This window comes from Chiloscyllium plagiosum, unplaced genomic scaffold (genome assembly GCF_037043375.1).
Source record: "Chiloscyllium plagiosum isolate Xiang-an unplaced genomic scaffold, Cpla_swu_hap1 HiC_scaffold_17, whole genome shotgun sequence".
Lineage (NCBI taxonomy): Eukaryota > Metazoa > Chordata > Chondrichthyes > Orectolobiformes > Hemiscylliidae > Chiloscyllium > Chiloscyllium plagiosum.
In genome coordinates, this window is record NW_028270155.1 from 32192545 (window position 1) to 32211101 (window position 18557).

Here is an 18557-nt window from a genome sequence, read left to right on the forward strand (position 1 = left end):
GAAATGTTAGCTTGCTCTCTCTCCATGGTACTGCCTGACCCGCTGTGATTCCCAGCATTTTTTGTTTTCAGTACAGATTCCAGCATCTGCAGTAATTTGCTCCAAGATTAATTGAATGTTGGCTTTTTCCTCAAGTGGGCTAGAATAAGAAAAGGGAATAAGTTATGCTCAGTTCTGTGGAACCTTACCTAAATTCTACCAGTAATACTGCATTCAGGTTTGGGTACCATACCTTGGAAAGAATATGCAGGCCATGGAGTGGGTATAATGCAGAATCACCATTAATGATACTGAGCCTACATTTTGAGGACAGATTGCATAAACTGGACTTGTTTTCCTTTTTGAGGTTGACTGAAGGGTGACCAAAGTGCTTCAAATATTTAGAAAGGTTCAATAGGGCAGATTGAAATAAGGTATCCCTTTAGAATAATGAAAATAAGGGAACAATTTCAAAATTGAGCAAATCTCAATATATTTTCTTATGCACAAGCTAGTAGAACTCTATTGCCCCCAAAGGCTGTGCTTCTGAGAACAAATGAAGATTTCAAGCTTGAGATTAATGGATTTTGCCAGATATTGATGTTAATACATATAAATAAAAGTAAAATAAAAAGCAGGTGCAGGTCAGCCATGATTTTACTGAATGGCAAAAGAGGGTTCAGAGTGAATGGGCTATTCCTGTGCCAAATATTCTTAGATTAATGTACTAACACTAACAAACTCCACAAACCTAGACAGTAAGGCGATTTCTACCTCACCCTCCTGTCAGGCTGCAATGTTGATTTGAAGACAATGAAGAATAATATTTGGCAGGATATAATGGAAACACGACCACCCAATCCCGTGTATTTCTGAAGTTACAATGATTCCTCGTGTTTGTTTTGATTTGCGTTTGTATAATTATCAGATATAACATTCAGGTAGATTTCAACTGCTTATATTGAATTCATAGCATTTTTTTCACATTAGCTAATTCTTTGCAAACATCATTTATCAAAAATGAAACATTTGTACAATACTACCTTTTTCAATCTTTGGCTATAAAGACAATCTGTTCCTTTTTCAATGTGTGAAATCAGAGTTCAATGAATTGAGCCTGACTGCCCATCCCTTGTTGATACGTCTACTTGAATGCTTTACCAAAATGTAGTTAACTGTAGCGATTATAGGTAGGTTCTTGAATAATGAAAGAACATTGAAAATATATTATTTTCCTGTATCATTCGATAATTGCATTTTAATGTAAATGTTGTGTTTGTAAGTGAACATAAATTAATAAATGTACAAAAGTTTAGACTTTTGGGCAGACCATTCAATTGATGGATTGTGAAGGCAGTCTAGTTGAGCTATGAGCTCTGTAGCTGAAATCATAGCAACAAGCAACCTGCACAAAGATTCATAACTTAGATGATGTCTGGAGGAGTTGAATTATTTGCAATGGGATGGGGTGAGGGGGTGAATAGAGTGGCGAAAATACATAAGGAATTAATTGAACCTTCTAAATTAATTGAACAAAGTTGATATTTTCTTTTAGACAAATCATCAATGAAGCCCACGGAAAGGTTTATTAAGAAGCTTTAAGCAAAAACTCTGAATTTACAAAAATATTTGCTACTGCAAATGTGTAACATGTTAAACTTGATTTTAAATTGAATTCTGAGTTCATAGTGAGGCACAATAAATATTTGCACCAGTGACACAGTTAACATCATGGATAAAACTTATAGAGATGATACTGTGGTCAATCTGATTTTAAAAAGATACCTTTAAACATCATATAATTTTAAGTGACATGACTAAAAATTAATGCAGCAGATAAGAAGACAAAATTTGATGTAGGATACGGAGTTTGAGATGATCTTGGTTGTCAGTGAAGTTTCTCACAGGGTGTAGAAATTGTAAATAAGAAAGGCAGCTTGAAAATTGGCGGTGAAGGCAGGAAATAGAAGTGTCACAATTCAAAGGGATTCTTGATATTATTGAAATGTATTTTATTTTGAACTCATTTAACTTTTGAAATAGCAAATACAAAAATGCTCAGGTGAACACAAGTAGCTTATCACAACAGCCCTGAGGTTTGAAGGCATCAAGCATGAGTGATAAACTTAAAATTTAATTGAAATGGGTATTACCAAGTTTCACAATTATATACAGTAAAATTATGACAATGGGAAGAAGTTCAAGAATTTTGTTATTATTGATAAATTGCCTATGATGCTGTGCATAATTAATTGTGGAACATGATTATCTTCAAAAAATTGGTAATGGAATTGAGAGACCAATTTAGGTGCTTGCTCCAGGAAGTCACCAAATAACTGGAATATGCACTTCATTATAACAGTTGTCATAACAAAATTAATGAAAAATATTGACGGAACAGCTTGTGAATAAATGAACAGTACAGGAAGTAAGGTTTATGCTAAGCATGCAAGATTGTTAACAATATATAGGTAAGTGATTGCTGAAAGAGAGAAGATCGTAGTTTGAGATTTCAAAAGATAACTAGAGTTTAGTTTTCAAGAAGTCTGGAATCAAAGTAGACTTAATCCAGCCTACCTATATTCTTTACAGAATGTTACAGCCATGCACATAAAACGTGATTAGTGCGCATAGAATATTTGAATGTTTTAGCTGCAATGAATGGAACTGAGGTAGGTAAGTTAGCGAGAAATTATCACATTTCTGTATACAATTAAGTAATCAGCGAAATCTTGATGTTAACAGTAAAAATGTTGTATTCTGTATTGCTCAAATTAATTGAATATTTATTCTGGTATACAGGAATCCAATCTGATTTTACTATGATGAGACAAGTGCTCGGTCCTAAATGTATATTAAAATATTCTTTCTTATTTTTTAAAAATTGCAGGTCTTAAAGCCATGAAGTATTTACAAACTTCACTTCATTAATTTCTAGTGTTAAAAAGATATCCCCTAACAGGTTTTGCTAGAGCAGTTTGTATCACATCATAATTAGGAATTTTACCAAACTTATTTATTGGTAACCAAGTATCCCACGTCTTTAGGATGTGTAATTTATAACTCAGACCTATGTTGAAGCAGCAACCAGCCCAGCTGGGCCCTGACCGATCTTCTGTCCACAAAAGGCAGTCTCTAGTGGTTTGAATCCAAGTTCATCTACTGGAATTCCAAATGCAGTGAGTTTTGCTTCATATGTTCGCAGCAAATCATTGTGAGCCTGTGTAAGAATTAGACTGTCAATTTTATTCCGTAATCCCACAGAAAATGTGCTTATAATTTTACATTAAAATTATCCTTTCCATATTACAACCATACAAATATAAGGAACCTTTATGAAAAAGTGGCAAACAGACCATATTTAGATGGTGCCACCTCAGATTTCTAATTGATGCCTCAAAGCATGCTATACACAATGAATGAATTAACAGCAACTGTTATTAAAATAGCTGCCATATTGCTCATGTAAAAGAAGACTCTCACAAACAGGTGTGAAATTAATATGGGTAATGCTTTTTGGGAGAGGAATTTTGGCCACAATACTGATCTTCTCATTATTCAAATCCTACCTTGAAATTTTTAAAATTTAATCAGAATATGTCATGGATTTTACCTCATTCAAAAGCTGGCACTGTCCCCAGTACAATGAACATTTATTAATTAATTACTGGCACTTAATAGCCTAGAATATATAAACTCAGGCCTTTGATCAAGGCAAGCACACCAAGGTGAGAGTATTTCTAGCTGAAATATTTGTTTGTATATATGATCTGCCAAAGGTTGTGTAATTCCTGTTTCTCTTGAGAATTTTCAAATTTAAAAAGCTAATGTTTCTTTACTTTAGGTTTAACTATCAATTAATATTCAGGAACCACTGAGATATGGGTCATCATTACAAACTGTTTTTTGCTGGTAATTAATGAATCACAGTGGTACAGCATATGCAAAGCACATTGTTTCCTACAAGTTAGAAAAATAATTAACTTCCATTCAAAAGTCCTAAAGCTTATTTAAAACAAGACTTAATTTTCAACAAGTGCCTACAAAATCAAGTGTATTGCTGTTTGGTAGTTGTTATTCCAACAAATTAATGGTGATTCTGGGTTAAAGGGACAGAAAGGGAAGAAATCACTATACTAGACTTGGTACAGAATGACAGCTTAATGTAGCACAGAAGGTAGGCATTCAACTTGCTCTTTCAAACATATTGTCCATCGATAAGTTTTCAGTAATTTCTCAGATGAATTTTCTGAGGAGTGGCAATGCCACATAGTTTTTCTTAAGGATAGAAAGGAGCTCCAAAATTTTTTTAGGGGCGATTTCGCTCTGGACTCTCTCAGAAATGCAGACCTATGCTTCAATTCTGACAGTTTCTTTGTAATACAGTAATGTCAGAGGAGGGCAAACTACATCTCCTGTTCACAGTACTCACCTGCCGTATTCTGAAACAGCAAGGTCCTGACAGCGACTTTGATAATTTCTGTCAAGCCATAAGGACACAAGGCAAGTGTGATGGTACGATACTGGGAGGGTAGTGGGGATAGAGTGTCAGGGATAAAAGATGGCAGCTGGAAGTGTGTTAATAATAGTAGGATACCAGATGAGTAGTGGGTAGTGTCAGGTTAGTAGGATGTCAGCTGGGTAATGTGCAGGTGAGTAGACTTACCAGTAGCATAGGGATTTAGTTGGGGAGCTATAAGAAGCCAGGGTAGGATACCAGATTTGTAGAGTGTTGGGTGCCACTAAAATAAAATGTCAGGTAGGGAGCAGGGTGCCAGATAAGGAGATAATAGGGTGTCGAGTGGGTAGGATGCCAAGTGGGAAACGGCAAGATGTCAAGTGGACAGGGTGCCAGGTGGCAAGGTAAGTGATGCAGTTTTAGGGTAGGTCAGGATATGTGGGAGAAATCGGGTCCATTGAAGGCTGGTATTGGGTCAAAGTCGTTCAGGTCCAGTGGTGGAGAAATCAAGTCCAATGGGAGGGGTTGGGTCAGGTTGGCCCCAGTAAGGTCAGGGGGGATCGTGAGAGGAGATATCAGATCTGAGGATGGTGCCAAGTTTCAGTGTGGGCATTTAAGTAGATGGGGGAGGTTTAGTTGCAGGTATGAGTACAGGGTCAATTCAATAGTATCTCAGGATTAAGAGGTATTTCCTACGAAGTTCATTCACTGTATGCTATGATAGAGATTCTGCAGAGTCCACATGTATAAGTCCTATCTCTAATTAATGTCTGGTCAACAGAAAATCTGGGCCAAAACATAACAGATTCAGAACAATCTGTTGGCATGATACTGGCGTGTTTCTTCCTAACTGAAGTAGAATATTCCAATATTTATTTTAGTTCAGCCTGCAATATGGAACTATTTCTTTTCAAGTTCCATCCACTTCCAGCTATCCTCCTTTAAAGACAAAGACAACTGGACAATCTTCAAAACATTGGGGAATATCCAGAAAAATGGTCAATCGCCAAAGGTATGTGTGGCCTTTGTAGTATAAAGTTAAACTTGATTGTTGGTATACTAATGAGACAGAATATATCATAACAGCACATGATACAGTATCTCCCTTAAAGCCCCATGGCAAGATAAAGCCATGTTTTTTTAAGTTAGGATCTCCTTCAGCAGAAACTGTATATGTTCTTTAACAGCACAACTGGAGCAGAAATACATAGTGACAGTGAGTGAAAGAACAATATGGAGAAATCTTCATCTTTACTGAGAAGCTTCAAGGCTTCCAATCCAAAAGTGCAGCTATATTGGTGTTGAAAGTTTACCCAACTATTGAACTGTATCTGTTCTTGCTCTAAAGATGAAGTGAGCAGATCAGTACATATTGTATGCAATAGATGGTTGAGCAAATGATATTTAGAGAATCACAGAATCCACACAGTTTTGAAGCAGGCCATTCAACCCATTGAGTCCACACCAGCCCTCTGAAGAGCATCCCACCCAGACCCACACCTACACATCCCTTGGCTCTATGGACAATTTGGTATGGCAAATCCGCCTTATTTAGACCATAAGGCCATAAGACATAGGAGTGGAAGTAAGGCCATTCGGCCCATCGAGTCCACTCCGCCATTCAATCATGGCTGATGCGCATTTCAGCTCCACTTACCAGCGTTCTCCCCGTAGCCCTTAATTCCTCTAGACAACAAGAATCTATCAATCTCGGCCTTGAAGACATTTAGTGTCCCGGCTTCCACTGCACTCCGTGAATTCCACAGGCCCACCACTCTCTGGCTGAAGAAGTGTCTCCGTATTTCTGTTCTGAAATGACCCCCTCTAATTCTAAGGCTGTGTCCACGGGTCCTAGTCTCCTCGTCTAACGGAAACAATTTCCTAGCATCCACCTTTTCCAAGCCATGTATTATTTTGTACGTCTCTATTAAGTCTCCCCTTAATCTTCTAAACTCCAACGAATACAATCCCAGTATCCTCAGCCGTTCCTCATATGTTAGACCTGTCATTCCAGGGATCATCCGTGTGAATCTCCGCTGGACACGTTCCAGTGCCAGTATGTCCTTCCTGAGGTGTGGGGACCAAAACTGGACACAGTACTCCAAATGGGGCCTAACCAGAGCTTTATAAAGTCTTAGTAGTACATCTCTGCTTTTATATTCCAACCCTCTTGAGATAAGAGACAACATTGCATTTGCTTTCTTAATCACGGACTCAACCTGCATGTTTACCTTTAGAGAATCCTCGACTAGCACTCCCAGATCCCTTTGTGCTTTGGCTTTATTAATTTTCTCACCATTTAGAAAGTAGTCTATGCTTTTATTCTTTTTGCCAAAGTGCAAGACCTCGCACTTGCTCACGTTAAATTCCATCAGCCATTTCCTGGACCACTCTCCCAACCTGTCTAGATCCTTCTGTAGCCTCCCCACTTCCTCAGTACTACCTGCCTGTCCACCTAACTTTGTATCATCGGCAAACTTCGCTAGAATGCCCCCGGTTCCCTCATCCAAATCATTAATATATAATGCGAACAGCTGTGGCCCCAGCACCGAACCCTGCGGGACACCGCTCGTCACCGGCTGCCATTCTGAAAAAGAACCTTTTATCCCAACTCTCTGCCTTCTGTTAGACAGCCAATCCTCAATCCATCCCAGCAGCTCACCTCGAACACCATGGGCCCTCACCTTGCTCAGCAGCCTCCCGTGTGGCACCTTATCAAAGGCCTTTTGAAAGTCTAGATAGACCACATCCACTGGGTTTCCCTGGTCTAACCTACTTGTTACCTCTTCAAAAAATTCCAATAGGTTTGTCAGGCATGACCTCCCTTTACTAAATCCATGTTGATTTGCACATCATTGGACTATGGGAGGAAAACGGAGCAGCTGGAAGAAATCTAAGCAGACACGGCGAGAATGTACAAACTCCACACGGAGAGTCACCAAAGTCTCTGGCGCTGTGAGGCAGCAGTGCTAACCATTGAGTCACTGTGCTCAAGAAAGACACTGACAAAAATAAAGCTATGTGCGAAGCAGTAATAAAAACATTAGATATTCACGTCAATCTACAGAAACAGATTTTGTTCAGTGGACTTAGAAGCATACCCAGAGGAAAGGGAAAAGCATTGATACTTCTGGCAATGGTCTGTACAGACATGCAGAGGACAACTAAAAGGATAAACTAATCAGGCAACAAATTATTGGATGAAGTTTTATCTGATCCCCTGCAATTAGTGCAATATTTAACATTAACAAAGGCAATTTAACTGAGCAGACTAGCTGAAGTCAGGAAGCAAAATGAATCTGATTTGGGAAAGGGACAGAGTCACTTTATGGGATACAAAAGCAGAGATGACACAAAGAGCATTTATAAGCTGCCCTTACCAACTGAAAACAATCTGGTAGAAAAAAACAGCTACAAAAATTGCTGTACCAAAGAGCACAAAAGTATCTTTTTTCAAAAAGGGTCGCTTTCAGATTTGCATCACAGCAACAAGCTTGTATGGAATGAGTAAAAAAAGTCTTCAACAAGTGGCAAGATCCATGAAACAGAAAATATTGATGATATTGTGACACCTTTCCTTTAAGAGATCTTTTAGGACAGCAGTTTATAATCCTGATACTGACTATGATTGGAAAATATAAACATTCTGTACAGTCACACATAAAACTAAATGAGCCAGGTGGTATAGAACTCAAGGATCCACAGTACTAGCTCACACAATTGAAAATGAAACACTGCAACAGAATAGACATGGACTACTTTCTCCATAATCGAAGCAGTCATTAACACAGTCAAACAGAGCACCGATGATATGTTTATCAAGAGATCCAAGTGATAAATCAATTGCTGAGCCAGAGTCATCAGGCAATTCTCCTTCTGTCCAGCAATGTCCAACACAGGACTTGTGAAATAACTTCACCAAAGCTGTTATCCCATCACCAAGTCACCCTTTATTTACAATATGCATAGCACAGTCAGTTCTGACACAACATGATAGTTCTGTTCTCATGCAATCTCACATTATAAGAAGATCATGCAATAGCTATGCCATGTAAACTCATGAGGCCGGAATAGTTTAATAGCCATTAAGGTAAGGAGAGTTTGTGTTCTCCAAATAAGGTCTAAATTCTTCAAATGCATTAAAGCCAATTCGCAATGAAGTAACACGTTATAGCAGAACTGATTGTAGTTAGACATTGGTCTGGCTTTCTCAAAGTGAACAGAACCTTTGACACTCATGTTTCTATCGGTCAGCCAGAACTCCCTCATTGAGCCAGGTTAACAGTCCCATTGTATGGCCGGCTGACCTCATTACAATCATTGCAATTTTAATTCCCAACCTCCTCCAAAGGAGTTAAGAACATGCTCAGATATACTAGCCAAGGTACCACATTAGGCAACCCTGTAGAAAAAATTAGTCAGAGGGGAGATAGTGACGGGGTTAAGCCGAACTGTGTGATATGCTAATAAGACTATTTGCATCACAGGAAATGATTCAGTGTCACATGGTTTTGCAGCCTAATGACAAGATGATGTTTTCTTTACTTTATGAGGCTAAATGTTCTTTAGTAACACAAGAAGAATATTATAGTTTCCAGGAATTCAAGTAAATTGAATAATTTCCAAAATGCTTGGACAATTTCTGCATCATCAAAAGAAACCGCTAAAAGGGTAAAGGAAATTGTCCTCTATTGGAGAGCCCAGGGTTTGTTTTTATTATAACAGGTAGAAAAGGCTAAAAATATACTGTACTTAGTAGAGATTTTTAAGACCAAGTAGAATGGCTTCCAATGATTGGAAGGTTGATACCCAGAGTACAAAAATGTAAGATGCTTAGCAGATATTCAATATGAGAGGAAAAGTTTTTTTTTTAGATTAGATTACTTACAGTGTGGAAACAGGCCCTTCGGCCCAACAAGTCCACACCGACCCGCCAAAGCGCAACCCACCCATACCCCTACATTTACCCCTTACCTAACACTACGGGCAATTTAGCATGGCCAATTCACCTGACCTGCACATCTTTGGACTGTGGGAGGAAACCGGAGCACCCGGAGGAAACCCACGCAGACACGGGGAGAACGTGCAAACTCCACACAGTCAGTCGCCTGAGTCGGGAATTGAACCCGGGTCTCTAGCGCTGTGAGGCAGCAGTGCTAACCACTGTGCCACCGTGCTGCCCATGATGTTATGTAATACAATGAGTGAAACCTATTAATTCAAGACAGAAAATGCAAATCAGTTAGAATATTAACTTAATGCAGTAGTAGAAGTCAATTACACATTTCACTCATACCTTACAAACCCGAGCCAGTTCATACTGCAAGTCCTTTATAACATTGTTCTTGGAGTCCAGGACATCCTGAAAAATAACCAAACAAGTAAGACTACTGCGATATTCTACATATTGTAATCAGAGTTTTACATAATTTATGTTTATATTTCAAAATTTTAGAAGCAACTTCTTTCAATGGACTACTTTCTAAACGGTGAGAAAATTCGTAAAGCCAAAGTACAGAGGGATCTGGGAGGACTCTCTAAAGGTCAACATGCAGGCTGACTCCGTGATTAAGAAAGCGAATGCAATGTTGTCATTTTTCTCAAGAGGGTTGGAATATAAAAGCACTGTTGTGCTACTGAGACTTTATAAAGCTCTGGTTAGGCCCCATTTGGAGTACTGTGTCCAGTTTTGGTCCCCACACCTCAGGGAGGACATACTGGCACTGGAGCGTGTCCAGCGGAGATTCACACGGATGATCCCTGGAATGGTAGGTCTAACATATGAGGAACGGCTGAGGATCCTGGGATTGTATTCATTGGAGTTTAGAAGATTAAGGGGAGATCTAATAGAAATTTACAAGATAATACATAGCTTGGAGAGGGTGGACGCTAGGAAATTGTTTCTGTTAGGCGAGGAGACTAGGACCCGTGGACACAGCCTTAGAATTAGAGCGGGTAAATTCAGAACAGAAATACGGAGACATTTCTTTAGCCAGAGAGTGGTAGGCCTGTGGAATTCATTGCCACAGAGTGCAGTGGAGGCTGGGACGCTAAATGTCTTCAAGGCAGAAATGATAAATTCTTGATGTCACAAGGAATTAAGGGCTACGGGGAGAATGCGGGTAAGTGGAGTTGAAATGAGGGCAGAGGTGTTTTTTTTTCTCTTTCACTCTCTCTTCACAGAAAGAGCGGGAGCACCAGGGGGAAGTGACGACGACCAGAGGGGCAGCCGGGAAGGAAAGCGGTGAGTATTTATACTCACCCTTCGAAGCCGTCGGTCATTTCCAGTGCGAGCAGCAGCGAAGGTAAGACCGTTTGGTTTTAAAAGTACTTACCGGTAGCGGGCAGAGGTGTTTTTTTTTCTCTTTCACTCTCTCTTCACAGAAAGAGCGGGAGCACCAGGGGGAAGTGACGACGACCAGAGGAGCAGCCGGGAAGGAAAGCGGTGAGTATTTATACTCACCCTTCGAAGCCGTCAGTCATTTCCAGTGCGAGCAGCAGCGAAGGTAAGACCGTTTGGTTTTAAAAGTACTTACCGGTAGCGGGCAGAGGTGTTTTTTTTTCTCTTTCACTCTCTCTTCACAGAAAGAGCGGGAGCACCAGGGGGAAGTGACGACGACCAGAGGGGCAGCCGAGACCCGGAAGCAGTTAGTGTAAGCTTACCTGGGTAGGTTTCCCCCTTTAAAAGCACGAAGGAGAGGAACCCGAGGCACTACACGGGTAGTGCCTCCCACCCGCCCTCCTCCTCTAACCTAATAATAACATCTGTTGTGGTAAGTAGGTAAGTGCTGAATTTTGCTTGTTGTATTCTTTAGACCCAGTTTTTTTTTAAATATAAGTTAGCTTTAGAGGGATGGCAGTGAAGGCAGTGCAATGTTCCTCCTGCAACATGTATGAGGTGAGGGATGCCATCGACGTCCCTGCCGATTACACTTGCAGGAAGTGCACCCATCTCCAGCTCCTCCAAGACCGTGTTAGGGAACTGGAGCTGGAGTTGGATGAACTTCGGATCATTCGGGAGGCAGAGGGGGTCATAGATCAGAGTTATAGGGAAGTAGTAACTCCAAAGATGGCAGATAGATGGGTGACAGTGAGGGGGACTGGGAGGAAGCAGCCAGTGCAGGGACCCCCTGCGGCCGTTCCCCTCAAGAACAAGTATACCGTTTTGGATACTTGTGGGGGGGGATGACTTACCAGGGGTAAGTAACGGGGCTCAGGTCTCTGGCACGGAGCCTGTCCCCGTTACTATGAAGGGAAGGGTGAAGAAGAGCAGAGCAGTAGTAATTGGGGACTCGATAGTTCGGGGCACAGATAGGCGGTTTTGTGGGAACGAGAGAGACTCATGTTTGGTATGTTGCCTCCCAGGTGCAAGGGTACGTGATGTCTCTGATCGTGTTTTCCGGGTCCTGGAGGGGGAGGGGGAGCAGCCCGAAGTCGTGGTCCATATTGGCACCAACGACATAGGTAGGAGGAGTGCCGAGGATGTTAGACAGGCTTTCAGGGAGCTAGGTTGGAAGCTCAGAGTTAGAACGAACAGAGTTGTTGTCTCTGGTTTGTTACCCGTGCCACGTGATAGAGATTTGAGGAATAGGGAAAGAGAACACTTAAATGCGTGGCTACAGGGATGGTGCAGGAGGGAGGGATTCCGGTTTTTGGATAACTGGGGTTCTTTCTGGGGACGGTGGGACCTCTATAAATTGGATGGTCTACACCTGAACCTGAGGGGCACCAGTATCCTTGGGGGGAGGTTTGCTAGTGCTCTTGGGGGGGGGTTTAAACTAACTCTGCAGGGGCATGGGAACCCAGATTGTAGCTTCAGGGTGCAGGGCCTGGAGTGTAGGGAGGTTAGGAACATGGCATCAATTTCAAAGGAGGGTCCCTGTAAACAGGAAAGTGGCTTGAAGTGTGTATACTTCAATGCAAGAAGTATACGAAATAAGGTAGGTGAACTTGCAGCGTGGGTTGGTACCTGGGACTTCGATGTTGTGGCTATTACGGAGACATGGCTAGAACAGGGACAGGATTGGCTGTTGCAGGTTCCAGGATTTAAATGTTTTAGTAGGGTCAGAGGTGGGGGTAAAAGAGGGGGAGGTGTGGCATTGCTTGTCAAAGATAGTATTACAGTGGTGGAAAGGACGATGGATGAGGACTTGCCATCTGAGGTAGTTTGGGCTGAGGTTAGGAATAGGAAAGGTGAGGTCACCCTGTTAGGAGTCTTTTACAGGCCTCCTAATAGTCCTAGAATCATTGAAGAAAGGATAGGGAAGGTGATTCAGGAGATGAGTGACAGTAATAGGGTAGTTGTTATGGGGGACTTTAACTTTCCTGATATTGATTGGGAAAGCTATAGCTCAAGTTCGTTAGATGGGTCAGTGTTTGTTCAATGTGTGCAGGAGAGTTTCCTGACACAATATGTAGACAGGCCAACAAGAGGTGAGGCCATACTGGATTTGGTTCTGGGTAACGAACCAGGCCAGGTGTTAGAATTAGAGGTAGGTGAGCACTTTGGGGATAGTGACCATAATTCGGTGATTTTTACTCTCGTGATGGAGAGGGATAAGTGTGTACTACAGGGCAAGAGTTATAGCTGGGGTCAGGGAAATTATGATGCGGTGAGGCATGACTTAGGATGTGTGGCTTGGAAAAGTAGACTCCAAGGCAAGAGTGTAAATGATATGTGGAGCTTGTTCAAGGAGCAACTATTGAGTGTCCTTGATAATTATGTACCTGTCAGGCAGGGAGGAAAGGGTCGTGCGAGGGAGCCGTGGTTTAATAAGGAATTGGAATCCCTTGTTAAATGGAAGAGGGCGGCTTATCTCAAGATGAGACGTGAAGGTTCAATTGGGGCGATTGAGAGTTATAGGGTAGCCAGGAAGGACCTGAAGAGAGAGCTAAGAGCAGCAAGGAGGGGACATGAAAGGTCCTTAGTCGGTAGGATTAGGGAAAACCCTAAGGCTTTCTATAGGTATGTTAGGAATAAAAGAATGACTAGGGTAGGAATAGGTCCAGCCAAGGATAGTAGTGGGAAGTTGCGTGTGGAGGCGGAAGAGATTGGGGAGACACTGAATGAATACTTTTCTTCAGTATTTACTCAGGAACAGGGCATTGTCGTCGATGTGAATACTGAGTCACAAATAAGTAGAATGGATGGCTTTGAGGTATGTAGAGAAGAGGTGTTGGAAATCCTGGAAAAGGTGAAAATAGAAAGGTCCCCTGGGCCCGATGGCATTTATCCTAGGATTCTCTGGGAAGCAAGGGAGGAGATTGCAGAGCCATTGGCCTTGATTTTTATGTCCTCTTTGTCTACAGGAGTAGTGCCAGAAGACTGGAGGATAGCAAATGTGGTTCCCTTGTTCAAAAAGGGGAGTAGGGATAACCCTAGTAACTATAGGCCGGTGAGTCTCACTTCTGTTGTGGGCAAAGTCTTAGAGAGAATTGTAAGGGATAGGATTTATGCACATCTGGATAGGAATAATGTGATCAAGGATAGTCAGCATGGTTTTGTGAAGGGCAGGTCGTGCCTCACAAACCTTATTGAATTCTTTGAAAAGGTGACGAAGGAGGTTGATGAGGGGAAAGCGGTAGATGTGGTATATATGGATTTTAGTAAGGCGTTTGATAAGGTTCCCCATGGTAGGCTACTGCAGAAAATACGGAGATATGGCATTGAGGGTGAGTTGGAGGTTTGGATTTGGAGGGCTGGATGGAAGAAGACAGAGGATAGTAGTTGATGGCAAAGTTTCTTCATGGAGTGCCGTCACTAGCGGTGTTCCGCAAGGATCTGTTTTGGGACCATTGCTGTTTGTCATTTTTATAAATGACCTGGAAGAGGGGTTAGAAGGTTGGGTGAGCAAGTTTGTGGATGATACGAAAGTCGGAGGAGTTGTTGACAGTGAGGAAGGATGTGGCAGGTTACAGCAGGATATAGAGAAGCTGCAGAGCTGGGCAGAAAGGTGGCAAATGGAATTCAATGTAGCTAAATGTGAGGTGATTCACTTTGGGAAGAATAACAAAAAGATGGGGTACTGGGCTAATGGTCGGATACTTGGTAGTGTGGATGAGCAGAGGGATCTTGGTGTCCATGTACACAGATCTCTGAAAGTTGCCACCCAGGTAAATAGTGCGGTGAGGAAGGCATATGGCGTACTGGCTCTTATTGGTAGAGGAATTGAGTTCCGGAGTCCTGAGGTCATGATGCAGTTGTATAAGACTCTGGTGCGGCCGCATCTGGAATATTGTGTGCAGTTTTGGTCGCCATACTATAGGAAGGATGTGGAGGCACTGGAACGGGTGCAGAGGAGGTTTACCAGGATGTTGCCTGGTATGGAAGGAAGATCGTATGAGGAAAGACTGAGACACTTGGGGCTGTTTTCATTAGAGAAAAGAAGGTTTAGGGGTGACTTGATTGAGGTGTACAAGATGATTAGGGGGTTAGATAGGGTTGACAGTGTGAACCTTTTCCCGCGTATGGAGTCGGGTATTACAAGGGGGCATAGCTTTAAATTAAGGGGGGGTAGATATAGGACTGAAGTTAGGGGTAGGTTCTTCACTCAGCGAGTCGTAAGTTCATGGAATGCCCTGCCAGTAGCAGTGGTGGACTCTACCTCTTTATGGGCATTTAAGCGGGCATTGGATAGGTATATGGAGGATAGTGGGTTAGTATAGGTGGGCTCGGATCGGCGCAACATCGAGGGCCAAAGGGCCTGTACTGCGCTGTATTCTTCTATGTTCTATGTTCTAAATCCCTCTCATAATTGTGGTCAGATTTGAACTCATGTCAGTAGAACATTCATCAAAGTCTCTGGATTACAAGTCCAGTACCATTACCTCTATGTTACCATCCCCAAAGCAGTTTCACTTCACCTTTCAAGAAAGATCATCCATATAGTTCAGACAGTTAAAGTTTCTTAGTTCAACATACATCTTGTCCAATAAGCGAAAATTGCATATATGTTTCCTGTGCCCTCAGGACATACAACAAAAAGTATACTTTGCACACTCCAGAAAGAGGAATCAACATGGGTAGAGTTGGATGAAAGACATCACAGAGTGTTTGCAAAAGAGCTATATTGAATGTATGAGAATGGAGCAAGATGGATGTTTGTGACATGCCATGACAGCAAATATTCTGAAAGCAATACATTCCAACCAGTTGTATCAGATGTTGAGCAGCCTTAAAGCGCTATGACAGTTTGCTCAAAGAACACTCCAAAAGATTTTAAGATTTTATTTGCATGTTCGGGAAGACTAAAAGTGGCTCTCTTTCATATATAACACACCCATTTGATACCAGTGCTCACTTTCCCCCCTCAAACTGATCTATAATCCTGCTTTATAGAAGGGAAATGTGACCTTCTAACTCCTCAGATCTATGTTGACATGGTGCATATTTGGTTCTTAAAACATACCAACAGTATTTATGAGATCAGAACCTGAATTTGGTTTGACCTCATTGGCAAAATTGGCAGGCATTACAGCTGGTCTGTATACTTCATGTTTGTTTGGGGGAAAATCAAATTGTTCAGCCATGGATAGATGCCAACTTTCATTAACCATGTCACCAATATTCCAGTCAATCTGAATAATGTTTGAGGATTAAAATGATAAATCTCACCTTTTTTTTAGAAACTTTGTACACCAATATGATGTGATTGTATTTGCTGTCATCTCTCAAATTATTTTGTTTAACCTCTTGCATGTGAATATGTATAAATTTGAAAAGTTTGTATTTATAGCTCCTTAAAGAATGAAGCATGGAATCCAAACAGTGCCAGAAAAGGCCATTTCGCCCACTTAGTCTGGACCAGTGCCCCGAAGACAATACCGCCCAATCATCCTCATAACCTCACACTGAAGTTTCCCAACTGGAGCCCACCGTTCAAACTATAAATAGTCAATGCACTATGACAAGGAGAGAGAAACAGAAAGACAAAGCTTTCTGACAATACCTCCAGTTTGTGACTGATCATACTGAGTGCAGTGGGGTCAAGGTTGGAAGCAGCGAGGACCTCATTCAGTTGTGCTTCTTTCTTCTCTAGGCATTCAGACAGGACAGTAAGTTTCTGCTCAAGGATTATATTTTTCAAGCCAGTTTTCTGTTGAACCTCCTGAATGGCTTTGTCAAATTTGTTATACAGGTCATCCCGTTCTTCTTGAACCTCAATAAAAAGAATATCTAAGTTATTAGATATGTGTAAAGTTAGGCAAAAACAAATAAACCAAGTTAATTATATTACGACTCATTCACATGTTGATGGATATTGGAAGGCATTATTTGAAATTATGATGATGAAACCTTGCTTTTCTCACCATTCTGAATATAGATTGTTATTTGTAAAAGTATCATAGTGAATGTTACACATGTACCAAATCACCTGTTATCTATGTATTTTGTAAAGTTCATATGATTTCATATGGTTTATAGATGGCTGTGTGAATGGTCATAGTTTCAGAAGAGCTAAATAATTGTTTTTATATTATAAAACTGGTAGTCATCTTTTTCCAATTTCGTTTTTAGTCTCTTGAAATTATTATTGAACATACTTCATCTGTCTTAATTCCATGCTTGTTATTAAAATTTATCATCTGCAATCATCTTGCTGTCTATTTCACTCAGTTTATTTTGATTTCCCATTACCATCATTGTGAAAATGCTTCTTGTGGCTTTGCTTTAGGAACTTAGGTACAGGATGTTTGTGGATCATGCTGGGAAGGTCAAGACTGCATCTTTTTAATTTTTCTTTTTCTTTGCAAACTAAACTTAAAAAGGACTAGGGAAGGAATTGCTGCACTAATTAAAAACATATTACAGGAACTTAATGGGAATTGTGTTTAGATGCTTTTTTTCAAAAAGTAAGTGAGGTGAGATAAGATGGCACAGCACTGGATGGCAGGGCCATTACTGATTTGGCGCATTCTGTAAATATTATAATTCCAGCCAGTGGAGATTTTTCCTGCAATTCCTGCTGACTACAATTTTATTACAGCTCAAAACTATGCTTGATCAAGTGTTGTCTTGACATCAAGGGCAGTCGTTCATTCCTCACCTCTGAGATGGAGCTCTTTTGTCCACAATTGGCCTAAAACTGTAACGAAGTATCGGACTGTTGTCTTGGTAAAACCCAAACTGAGAATTAGTGAATGAGTTATTGATGATTAAGTGTCACTTGGTAGTAACAAAAATGACACTTCCAACACTTTGCCAATGATTCTGAGGATAATATGGTGGTAATTGATTGGATTGGACTTAGCCGTTTTTCATGCAAGAGACATACCTGAGATAATTTTTACTTTGTTAGGTAGCTGCATATTTTTGCAGCATTGGAACAGCCTGGCTGGAAATGCAGCTAGTTTTTTGTTCCTGTTATGGCAGAAGCCTGTGCCATATCCAGTGCATACCAGCCATTTCTAGATATCATGTGACGTGAATTCATTTGGCTGAAGTAGGGCCTCTGTTGTGATTGGGTTTTCCATGGATGTCTGGATGGATTACCCATATGGCATTTCTGTTCCTAAAATGGGTGCAAACACTTCAGCTTGGACTTCTGCACTCATGCAGTGCCCCACCATTATTGAGCATGGACATGTTCATTGATCCACCTCCTCCCATTAGTTGTTTAATTGTCCATCATCATCTAGGGCTGAAAATTGCAAGACTAGAGTTACAACTTGATCCATTGGATTGGTGAATACTAACTCTGACATTACATTGGTTCTTCCTGTTTCATATTTCTAATTTGAAGTGTTTTGGTCAAAAAACTTGATGTAATGGTAGAGTAAGAGATATGCAAGGCCATAATTTTAGAGATTATAGTTCATTCTATTGTCGCTAAACATTTACAGCCTCATGGATCTCCAATTTTAACTGGATCTGCTCTTAATCTACTCCATGTTACTTTATATGATGAAAGGTATCCTCAGTATAAAAGTGGGATTTCATCTCCACAAAAATGCAGTGATTATCATTCTCACCATTATCGTCATGAACAGTGGGATTTGGGACCGGTAGATTGGAGAGGATGAGGCCAAGTAGGTTTCTCCTTTATGTTGATTCTCTCTCCATCTTCTATAAGCCCAGTTTAATGTTATGTCATCCAGGACTCAGCCAACTCTGTCAATT

At 41.0% G+C, this 18557-nt stretch overlaps 1 protein-coding gene across 3 annotated transcripts in view; it reads right to left on the reverse strand.

The window, feature by feature from the left end:
- Positions 1–5: 5 nt before the first annotated feature.
- The window catches only part of drc4 (dynein regulatory complex subunit 4), a 44240-nt gene continuing 25688 nt past the window's right edge, over positions 6–18557 (reverse strand). The window contains exons 9-12 of one of the 3 annotated variants that reach the window (XM_087995801.1): positions 16387–16596; positions 9735–9800; positions 3050–3199; positions 6–139 (exon numbers count right to left, since the gene is read on the reverse strand). In XM_087995801.1, the coding sequence (XP_087851927.1) occupies positions 3050–3199; positions 9735–9800; positions 16387–16596 (426 nt within the window). In that variant the 3' untranslated portion in view covers positions 6–139. Of the gene's footprint in view, positions 1177–1546; positions 3200–9734; positions 9801–16386; positions 16597–18557 lie in introns of those variants that run through there. The other 2 variants (XM_087995800.1, XM_087995799.1) reach the window with 2 other exon arrangements.